Source organism: Helicoverpa armigera, chromosome 7 (genome assembly GCF_030705265.1).
Source record: "Helicoverpa armigera isolate CAAS_96S chromosome 7, ASM3070526v1, whole genome shotgun sequence".
Taxonomy (NCBI): Eukaryota; Metazoa; Arthropoda; class Insecta; order Lepidoptera; family Noctuidae; genus Helicoverpa; species Helicoverpa armigera.
The window spans coordinates 556,127-568,234 of NC_087126.1; the positions used below are offsets into that span (position 1 = coordinate 556,127).

General features: G+C 34.4%; 1 protein-coding gene across 1 annotated transcript in view; it reads left to right on the plus strand.

The window, feature by feature from the left end:
• The first annotated feature begins 2,454 nt into the window (after nucleotides 1-2,454).
• Nucleotides 2,455-12,108, plus strand: part of LOC110377877 (uncharacterized) — a 75,381-nt gene continuing 65,727 nt past the window's right edge. Inside the window, exon 1 of the mRNA XM_049847605.2 lies at nucleotides 2,455-2,939. Within this exon, the coding sequence (XP_049703562.2) occupies nucleotides 2,871-2,939 (69 nt within the window). The 5' untranslated portion in view covers nucleotides 2,455-2,870. The remainder of the gene's footprint in view (nucleotides 2,940-12,108) is intronic.

Genomic DNA, 12,108 nt, shown 5'->3' on the forward strand with positions numbered 1-12,108 from the left:
ATCATCATCAAACAGGCATGCCATAGATTCACAGTTTTCACCCAATAAGAGGTAATCAACCTGACCCGGCTACACTATTGCCCTTGACACTACTTTGCATATAATTGATTCGAAGCGGCTTTGTCCGCGATCGCCTTCATAGATGACAGTTAAGATCATTTAGACGTACGACAAAAGATTATAATTAGGTATATGAAAAGATAGTTATTTTTGATTTTAATATGAATGGGTGATCGATGCTTTGTTGAGTATTAAATTGGTCTTTAATTAGGAGAATACTTAGATGAGTCATCAATCATAATTTTACTTATTAAGAGTCCCGCACACTGCAGACTAAACTCTTGCCCAATGCTTGATTTGCAGTTTATTTTAAAGGTGATGTCTGCAATAAACCTTTGTAGTTGGACGAAACTGATCGGAAGTTGTCGCCCGACTTAAAGTTTGCAGTGTGCGGGGTCTCTAAAAAGCCTCAGCGAACGTTTAAATTTTTCACCTATGTTTGACGTGTAAAAGTAAAATCGGACATCTAGAAATTTCGTTTGTTAGCTTTTACCAAGAATTTTTGATAGGTAATCAATATTATGTAATGAAATAGATGAAATTCTCTGAATAATCAATTGAAATCGCACGTCAAAGGTTAGCCATTAGTGAATTGTTGACTTTTATCATGTAGGCACCTACCTTCTCCTATTGCAGACAAAAAAGAAAGAAAACTTCACACCCTGAACGGAATTTGTATCAGATTACATGGAATTATTACGTAAGCTTATATTATTTATTAAATTCGGTATTTCTATACTACTATTTAAATAACCTTTAAATATTGAAGATATTTCTTGATCTTTGTGACCACAATAAACATCGTCAATGCAGAAAAAAAACTATTAAAATGATTTCAATTTAATCACTAACTGCGTAAACAAATAGCCCTATTAGTTTATTATTATTTTATCCTCACCAAATAATAAGAATGAAAACTAACTCTGTCTTTTGTTTCCCAAAGGTCAACCGTAGTTCGTTAAAAATACAAAAAAAAAAAACAGCTATACTCACGAACATTAATTAAGGTTTATATAGAAAATAGGTACTGTTCAAATTCAAGTAAAAGCGAGGCACATTAAAGTTATATTTGTTTTAAATATGCGCATGCTTATTCCTGAAGCTGAAGAATTTATTTGTTTGAACGCGTAAGTTTCAGGAACTACTGGGTTCGATATGAAAAACTCTTTCGATGTTACACAGACCATATATGTTAATAGCTAACAAAGCCCAGTATTTAGAAATAATGTAAACTAATATACGCATCAAGATATAAGGGACAAATCACACGGCAATCTGTTATTAATAATAATTATTATAATTAATAACTCTGCCCAGCTGCGTTTGCGTTGCATCCGGATGATAATAATTGTCACAATGCCGATGACTAAAGAATGCATATTTATGCCTTTTGTAGATGCGTGAGAAAAATGCATTATGAAGGATTGTAAAATTGCGTAATTCTGAATCATATAAGTTAAATGTTAAGTTATACGAAGCCAATATTGTAGTGAGTTTGCTTTATTGTAACACTGAAGCGATTGAAGTGTTTTTTTTTTCAGAAAATATGCGGTTCTCTTTCGACTGTAGTCATAAGCTTTTTGTTTTATTTATTCAATAAGGTGCGCCAACCACAATAAATAAAATATTATCATGTAAAAATAATCTAATCAAATAATATTTAACGGTTATATTAGCCTAACATTTTGCCCATTTATTTGTTATGTGGATCCGAGAAAAACTTCTCTCGAAAAGCATGTGAAGCCACAGTAAATAGCCAGGATGTAGTTTAGTAGTGTAGTAGTTGTTTATGCCTACATCTTTGTAGTACTTATCCCATGATCCCTTTCCTTAAAATCCTACTAGCAAGGGTCAAAGACATCTTAAAATAATCTATTGTAAGTAAAAATCGTTTTATAAATAAACCCAACTTTTTGTTCGGTAACTCGTCCTATTTGCCCGTACTAAGAATATTATGATACTCATTGTAATATTTATTTACAATTATGTTCTTATTAGTTTTATTATATCGGTTCAGCTAAAGTTATTTTTAAAACGTTTTTGTACATTTTACCCTAAATTAGGTATTAAGATTTCAGTCCCTGCATGATCTTCAGTTTAAATCGGTATATCTTTATTTTAAAATTATATAGGTACCTATGTACTTTTAAAATATACCAATAAAAGCTAAATTGACTAAAACGTCCGTTAAAAAAAAGCTTCGTCCCAAATCCTTTACTAATTAAGTTAGCAACGTCAGGAAGTCAGAACAAACGCATAATTAAGAAAATCCGCCAATTCAGACAACTGTGTTAATGAGACCACGTCGAATTCATAAATCGAGAACAATATAGTACGATCAAGGACGACGCGAGCAGGGTAGGGGGGCGCCACTAACTCGTGACCGACGCGGCCAAATGTCAAATAGTCTCTCTACAAACTGCGCCGAGAACGCGCGTCAATCGAGATACGATCCGAGACTCGAATAAATAATCGAATACGAAAAATAATAACAACATTAACTAATACTAAAGAGAAAAACAAAAAACGATCCTGTGTTCGAATCTTGTACATTCACAATTTTTTTTTCAAAAATCGAGTCGGGTTCAATCGATTGTTTACAGTGCAATTCATTGACATTTGTATATTTTTGCGATAATCACAAGGAAAGGTGAAGCCGAGTGAATGTGTTTACATCGGCATTGTATCGGATGACAAAATAGTGGGAACTTGATTTTTTTTGCGATTGTTTTGACAGACAATTTCCTTGTAATTAGTCTTTCATTGATTGATTGTGAGTAATGTTAGTTTGAGTACGTGTAAAGTGCATCATGGGCAATATGTACATGTTGTTGTGTGCAACAGTCGTCTGTTTGCTGTTGGCCGATGTCAACACACAGGTGAGAGTTCGTTTTGTAATTTTCAGCTCGCGAATTCTGATGAGATGCATTCTGTAGTTATGCAAACTTATCTGTGAAATATTCATAGTTGTAACATATGTCACATGATTTCAAACTATATTGTTGCCTACCTTAATCACCAAAAAATAAATAATGAAGTTAAATAACAAACATCATAATTTATTGTTGTTAAGTTTTGATAAGAGTTATCAGTTACAGTTAATATGAAGACACTGGCACCATTAATCTGACGAGTTAGTTTCCTTGAAATAATAACAAAATATATTTCAGTGTACTTTTTATCCGGGCACGCGAAATAGTCACCCGGGAAGCGGGTGAAATAGTTAGCGGAAACTACTGATATTCCTAACTAATTACTTTATTCCAACTAGGTACCATCACTTCCTATTTCTCATAATATATTTTTATTATATTTCACTGCACTTGACCTTGAGTTACCCCTTATAATATTTTATATTTAATACAAAAAAACAGTACGATAATTAGCGCCAAAACAAATGTTTTAACTGCTATTGTTAACAATAACACTCAAGTTAATTTATGCACATAATATAACTTCACTTCCAGATTAAATATATTTAAAATGTTATACGCATACATGCCTATATGAATATTTAAATAATAAAATCTGCATTTTGACAAGCAGTAATTATTATGTTAATTAACAAGTTTTAATGTCTATAATAAATGCATTTACTTACTCATTCACTTAATAAAGAAAAATAGAGGACTATAGCTAGATATACTTTTCTAACACATACCTACGTAACTAATCAGTTCTGTAGATGAAGAACAATCTTTCATGGAGATAGGTGGTATCATTGATACAGAGACTGGATAATTTTTATCCAGATGCGGGATGTAGCTCCCTCGAAATGTGGGTGAAGTCGTGGGCTAAGTATTAATATAATGTGGTAAATTATTTTTATGCAAAAGTTAGGGAAAAAATCTTAATATCGATCATAATCTTGTGATCAAAAATATTCTTTTAAATCACCACCTGCTTTCTGATATAATTATATGCCTATGATTAACAAGCAGATACATAATATAGTATTTATGTATGTATGTATGTAACAGATGGGTTTATGTTACCTTCGATCTTGCTCTCAGTGGGTGTAAGTTCAAGAACTACAATTAATTTCAATTTATGTCAATAACGTTATATATGCGACAATCTTCACCCACAGACAAAACATACTTGAGTATCGTAGCTTTAAAAATACTTGGAAAACGTATATAAATGATTGTTTTTATAATTTCATTAATGAAAAATAATTTTTCATTAATGAAAGGTTTACATTGACACATTCAGGCGAGACAGTCGACTAAAAACTTAAATTAGAACTAAAAAACTTGAATAAAATACAAATATACTTAAAAGCTTCTCCTAGATCTGAAAAATACTATGCTGAAAACCGCATCAAAATTGGTTCTGCCAAACGTGAGATAAACGCGCACAAAGATGAAGAAAGAATATAGTTTTTGTAGAACCGTTGGTCGTTATTATAAAAGACATCAACGCGTTATACCTTGCATATTCATACAAAGTTATATGCGCTGAAACGGCTGGACCACTTAGCGTAAGGTGAACGATTCTTCACTTATTAAGAATTATGTATTGTTTGTTCATCAGAGGCTTTAGTCATAATGGTATGATAATGTCTGCCTCGTTAGAATAATTTGTATGATTCATTAAATAGGAAACAGTACAAGATTCGTTTTTCAGGAAACTGTTTTAACAAGTTTTGTTTGGTGTGTGTAAGAAGCCCGTAGTTCTATTTTAAACCATAACCTAATCACATTGCATTTTCTTACTCTTATAAATTATTTCCGATTTTAAAATTATACATACAACATCTTTTCTTTTTTATACCTATCTATAACGGCGATCGCAGACATCCACTTTTTGTTCAATTACAAAAACTATAAGCAGAAAAAGTTACTCATACTTAAATAGCAGACATTTATTGATTTATCTCAAAGATTTAACATTTGACCTTACAGTCGTCCAGATTATTGACTCCGAGTCCTATATAGATAATATTGTTATCTTTGTATCCTGACCTTAAATATGACCTTTTTTGATGGATCATGTTTTTGTTTTTTGTTCTATAATACCTATAATAATACATAATAGGCTTATTCCATGGTTAACTATTCTGGCTACCAGATTTATAAGAAAAATGAACTGTATCATTTTCCTATGACTTGTCTTGCATTCTTACGTTTATTATTGCAAAGATATAAATATTTACTGAATGACATCCCTCAACAGTAATTTACGCATTCGCACATATTAAACATCCGCAGAGCATTTAATTTGAATCACTAAAGTTTTATAATATAGAGGAAACATTTTTTCGTTATTTGTTTGTACCCAAGAGACTCTGAAACTACTGAACCTATTTGAAAAAATATTTTACTTATTTTTGGGAAGCTTCAAGCTAGACTATCCCCGAATAATATAGTCTACATTTTGTCCGGGTACGGAAGAAATTTCCCAGGGACGCGGGCGAAACCGCGGGGAAACAGCTAGTAATCTAGTAAATGTGTGAAATAAATCGTCGAAGAGTCTCCATTCAAACACTTGTGAAACACCTTACAAATTCTATGAAAACAATTCAGTTCATTAATCAAAGCATCCTGTCATTGTCACTTGCGCGTGGGCTGCATACCTCGCACGCAAACATATGTGGCATATGTTGGCCTAACGTAACGGATGAATTGGAAAATAAATTTTGGAGCTATTCGACCCAGTCATCGTAAATACTTAGGTCCCACACCTAGCATGTTTCTGATTCAGCAATTTCCCCCTTATACTACTAAAAAATATAGAAGTTTGTGGTATTTGTGGTTCAGCCGAAGACAGTTCCCAAATTTAAAAGTAATCGAGATATTTGTTAGCTATCTCTCTCTCTTTCTAGCTATTTATCCCATATGGTGGTGGGGTCAGCTTTCCTAATTTGTCTTTTCCACTTCGCTATAGTTGATTAATATCCGTTTATAATTTTTTAACAGATCTTTGAAAATCCTCCTAAATTTTTCTATTCTGAAAGGGGTTTTATAATATTTTGTCTAAAAGAAGAATTTTCTTTACCTCCAACTTTCAAAGGAATCTGCTCCGACGCTCGCTATCAATGCAAAGTTGGTTCCAATATTGTCAGCATTCACAGCCAGCCTTATAGAATCCTTTTACTTTTCGATATCGATGCTCACGACGAGCGCACGTTATTTAAGGCTCTCAATAGACTCTGAGGAACGCTTATGTAAGCCACTTGATAGTTTCTAACTATTTAGTCGTTTGAAATTATTGCTAAGCTTCGTTAGTAGGTATTCAAAGGGTTTTATGTAGGACCTCAGGACCTGTGTGGGTTGGTCTAACAATAGTCTGGTAATTTGTGTATGTGCACACTTTACAATGATATGGCGTTATTCTACAAAGGAAAAGCAGGTATTAAAATACCTACCAGGAAGTTGTAATCTGTTTTCATAACCGACTTTACACAAAGGAGGTCATTTTGAAACAAAATTCCTTAAGACTGTTCAAAGCTTTGATCTTGGGAAAATTAAATAGAAATATAAACTGAGATAGGTCTAGCACAATTTTACGGAAGACAGCAATTCCTCAGTGGCTTAATATTACTCCGCTTAATTGCACACAAACTTTATATAACGCACTAAGAATTAAATCTCCGCAAAGGAAACTGACATTTAAGTATAAAATCAAACTTCCTCCGTATGTCACGCAACCGGATCGCCGAGAGCAATGAATCAAATTAGATAACTGAATTACTGTAGTTACTGTATCATCAGCATCTATCTATGTTCGTTTGTACAGTCGCGGACTTTTATGGTTGGCCACTTTCATGTCTTCCCAATTTTGTAGTGTTGTAGGTACGAGATTACACGACTTGACACAAAATCAGGAGTATTGTATGCTCGTAATACACACAGAAATAGGTACACAGAGATTTAATAAAAATATTATGTAAACTAATATTATAAAGAGGAAATATTATTTGGAAATACATATTATTTTTATTCAAACCACTGAATCGATTTGAAAAATTCTTTCACTGCTGGGAAGTTACACTATCAGGAGACATAGGCTTTATTTTATCCAAGACAAGGAAGGACTTCCCCCAGGAAGTGTGTGGTAAATACGTACGTTAATCTAATGTTTTAATGCTCACCTTTGTAATATTAAAATACAGATAAATTGCTAACAGTAGCTAGTAATCAACCATTAATGTCTGCGACTGTACAGTTCGTCCGTTCGTTTTATGATAGTCATAACGATAATAACTTTATGTAACTGAGCATTAGTTTCGTAATTACACTCTGCTGGTGAATCTAGACTTAGATCTAGATCTTAATGTTTGGGGGTCATTGTCCTCTTGCTGTGAATGGGCGTCGATTTGACATTTAGTTTCAAAAGATCATACTTTTCATACCTTTCGTAAAACTTAGTAGTAAAGTGCTTATACTATAATGTCTTTAATTATACCTATACTCCTTTATAGGTCATTTGAAAAAGAAGAAAAAGAAAGTGATGAAAAATTGTTTCAGTTCATTAAAAGATTATGTACTTATAAAAATGCATAAACAATATTTTTTAGTAATCTACTTAATTATGTAGACGTGGAAAAACTATTGGTTAGAATTTTCCGAAGAACAGATATAATAATAAGACGTTTTTTCTATACGAATGTGGAACAGCGCCAAACAACTAGTGCGATTAAAAAACAAAAAAGAACCGATTACCGGAGCATATAGAACGTCTGATGATACGAATAAAGGTCGCCATCCACTTGCACAATAATTACAAAATAATCGCTCTCGTCTCGCCAATTACTGACATTGTGTCAAACGTATTCAGAACAATGGCCTTTTTGTGTGCCGTTACGTCATAGTGGTACAATACCCTAACGTGAGGTATAATTGAATGATGTTGCGTCTTTAGAAATTAGGTTTCTTTCTTTTATTTAATTGTTGGAAGTTAATTGATGAATGTAGTTTGCCAATTAAGGAGTGAATTGTTTGGTGGAGATCATTTTGTGAGAAACTGTTATTAGGAAGATTCCATAAGAGCTTTATTGTAAACAATCTTATGTATGCACTTTATTTTATATCAGCTATTCCCCTCAGTTAGAGGTATATTCATGTCCCCGGAGAAGCACTTTCCTGAACTGAGTAAAAAGAAGCCTATGTCTTTTTTCAGACTTAGACTATCTGTTAACGCTTCAGTAGTTTAGGTGTGAAAGCTCAATAGACAGACACACTAAGGATTCTTTTTTAAGGACTTAAAGATAAAACAAAGAAATGCCTTTACGTGTAAAAGGGATTGAATTTACTTTTTTAAAAGTTCGTAAAAAAAAACTGCCTACATAGCTCTAACTTACTCATGTAATAAGCTGCTTACCTCGCGGTAGGCGCCACTACAAGTTATGATTAGTAGTAGGCGTCCCTCATTTGTTTATCACGTCGATATCGACAACCTGACTCATAGCGCGTGCCTACGCGTGCAAAAGAAAGAGTGATTTTATGTTTATTTTATTTATTGAGACTTTGTTGATTTTAGGAAAACAATACTATGCTGTACAATACACACTATAAATTAATTAAAATAAAATAAGACTAATGAGTATAGATTAAATGACTGTGTATGTGTGTCTATTATTATTGTTGAAGTTTAAACAGCTAGAAAAAAAGTTGTTATGGGTCTTAAGAAAGATTGCAATCAGAAGTAGGATGCATTGAATTGAAAATAGAACTATTTACATATGATGGAGAAAGGACATAGGCGTCGTCCTAATTGGGAGCGATCGTGCTATGGCGCGATGCGTTTTTCATCTAAAACGTCGTCCTAATTGACAGCGATTGTACGATGACACGATGCGTTCTCGTCGTTCGATGAGTTCAAACATACAGATTTCATCAGAGTGTCCTATTTGAAGTGAGATAGTGAGATCGTGAGATGAAAAACGCATCGCGCCATCGTACAATCGCTGCCAACTAGGACGACGCCATAGGGTAGGCCATTTATTGATAGTGCATAATAAATGGAAGGTCAAAGATCTTTTTTTTAATTTATTTATTTCATTTGAATTCTTAGAACAAGGGCAACAATATCAATGAATTTTTTTATCGTTTTTCATTATAAAGGCAATTTAAAATACAAGATTATGCAGTATATTAAATTAATAATTGTCAAAATAGACATGGCATTACTGCCAACACCTTAAAAATCGGCAAAAATTTTAAATGATACTATTTAGCATAACCGGTTAAGCTGTTTAAGTAATATGTCAACTTAGCAGACGACTTTGTCAACTTTATGTTAAAGCTGTGAACAGACGTGAGTCATTAGACTATTATTTGCATACGCACCTTTTAGTAAAACTATTGTGTGACGGAAAATATAATTTTCTGTCTGTTTCCATACTTATCAAGCGCCAGATAAAACTGTCGGCCATCTCTTAGAGTTACAACTTCAGCCAAAATAGGCGATAAGAACCGTTCCTTGATTCACAATTCAAAACGAATTAATTTCTATTTAATAAATCATTTTCAATTTCTGATTTTCAAAACGATTCAGCGAAACGCAGGAAACATACATATACTAACATGCAAGTCAAACTAAGAACCTCCTTTTTTAATTCTTTAAAAAAAAGTTATAAAATATTTCAGTGAAGTCGAGTGAGTGCTATTTCATACTAATCCAGATTTATCTATCCATGTCTGTATCTAATGTAGCTTAACCTAATCTTGTATAATACTATCATTAATATCTCTAAAATTCTAATCTTGTTACCGACAGCTTGACACACAGTTTCCAAGTTAAAATTAACTAGAAAGCCACATAAGTTGGGCAAGTAACTTGAACTTAACTGAATGTTTAACGATGATGATGGACGACGCGAAATGTTGCTTCTTCTCTTCTTCGGGTGGCTCTCCACTACTGGAGGTTAGCCGTCAGCTCAGCAATTTTTTTCCTATCTTGTGCCAAGCGAAACAGGTCTTCAACGCTGGCAATACTCGTCCACTCTCGGATGTTCCGCAGCCAAGATTTCTTGCGCCTTCCAACGCGTCTTTTACCCTTTATTTTGCCCATCATTATTAGTTGCAACAGTTGGTATTTATCGTTTCTCAGTACATGACCAAGATAGGCAACTTTTTTGCGTTTGATGGTCTGCAACAATGCCCTGGTTTCACCGACGCGTTGAAGTACCTTCTCGTTGGAAATTTTCTGCATCCAGCTTATGCGTAGCATCCTGCGGTAACACCACATCTCGAAGGCTTCAAGCCGCTTTTGGGTGTTCACTTTAAGCGTCCATGCCTCGCTTCCGTATAAGACTACTGGCCAGATATAACAGTGAAGCATTCTGACTCTCAGTTTAATTCCAAGATTGCGATTGCACAGAACTTTCCGCATTTTTTGGAATGTTGCTCGGGCAATTTCGATACGGGTACAAATTTCTTCGTCACTTTCCCATTTTTCATTCACCCAAGCACCGAGATACTTGTAATGCTGAACCTGTTCGAGGTCTGAGCCTGCAATACTTAATTGAGGGGCCGAGATGTGGGTACCAGATGCAACCAGGTACTTAGTTTTGGTAACATTCATATTCAAACCTGCTCTTAGACTGCACTCGTGAACTCTGTTCAATATATACTGCAGGTCTTGTTGCGTTGAGGCCAGAAGTACTGTATCATCGGCGTATCTCAAGTTATTGACTATCTTGCCATTTATCGTGATTCCGACTTCGAGACCTTCCAGAGCTTCTGTTATAATTGCTTCAGAGTACAGATTGAATAATAACGGTGACAGAATGCAACCTTGGCGGACTCCCCGGCAGATATCAATTTGGTCAGTCTCCGAATTTTCCACCCTTATATTCGCTGTTTGGTTCCAGTACAAATTCTTTATAATTCTAAGATCTTTCCCATCTAAGCCAATATCTGTTAAACGTTGCATAAGTATCTCGTGCTTGACACGGTCAAAGGCCTTTTCATAGTCAATAAAGCACAAGATAACATCACTTTGCATATCCTTACACTTCTGTACTAGAACATTTAAGGCAAAGAGTGCTTCTCTAGTTCCCATGCCAGAACGAAAACCAAATTGGCTTTCGCCAAGTTGTTCGTCACACTTATATCGTATTCTAAGGTGGATGATAGATAAGAATAACTTTAGAACATGACTCATTAGGCTTATAGTACGGTATTCAGAGCACTTCTTTGCTTTTGCTTTCTTTGGAAGTGTGACAAACGTGGACCTTAGCCAGTCTTCGGGTAGACTGCCAGAATTATATATTTGGTTGAATAGTAGGGTCAAGGCATCTAGGTGTTGATCTTCGAGGAGTTTGAGTAATTCCACAGGTATATTATCAGGGCCCAATGCTTTACCCGTTTTAGCATGTGTTAGTGCATGTTTCACCTCGGATTTCAAAATAGGTGGACCAGTGTCATCCAAAAGTAAGTGATCAACAGGTCTTGAGTTGTCTTCAAACATTTTTTGGATATACTCACTCCAAAGTTTCTTTTTGATTTCCAAGGTCAGTATGAGACATCCCTGCTCATCCGACAATAGGTTTGAACAAGTCTTCTTATGAGTGCCAGCAAGGTCTTTAATTTCTTTATGCAAGTTAAAGCTATCGTGCTTTCGCATGAGCTCTTCGATATGCTTACATTTATTTTCATAAAAAGACTCACGGGTTATTCTTATGCGTTTCCTTATCAGCTTGTCTAATTCATTGTATTTAGTCGGATTGTTCTTAGATATCCTGCGTTCTTGCATCAACTGTAGAATATCGGTAGTCATCCATTGCTGCTTCCTGATTTGCGGAGATGGCTGAAGTAAAGAAGACGGATCACAACCCATACAAAATTGCCCCACGGCCTATAACATTGAGACGTATCTCAAAAAAAAGATAATAATGTTTAAAAAAATATGGCATACTCTCTAACTTCATTTTTTTACACCTTCATACGAAAAAAATGCTCTAAACATTGTTCAGGCGCTGTTATGAAATCAGCGTTCACAAGAGTATTTATGGACCATTTTGAAAAAATATTTTTTTGTTTGATAGGGTACACCTTAGAGGTGGTCTCATAGTCATCAGGTCAGGATCTGATGGTGGAA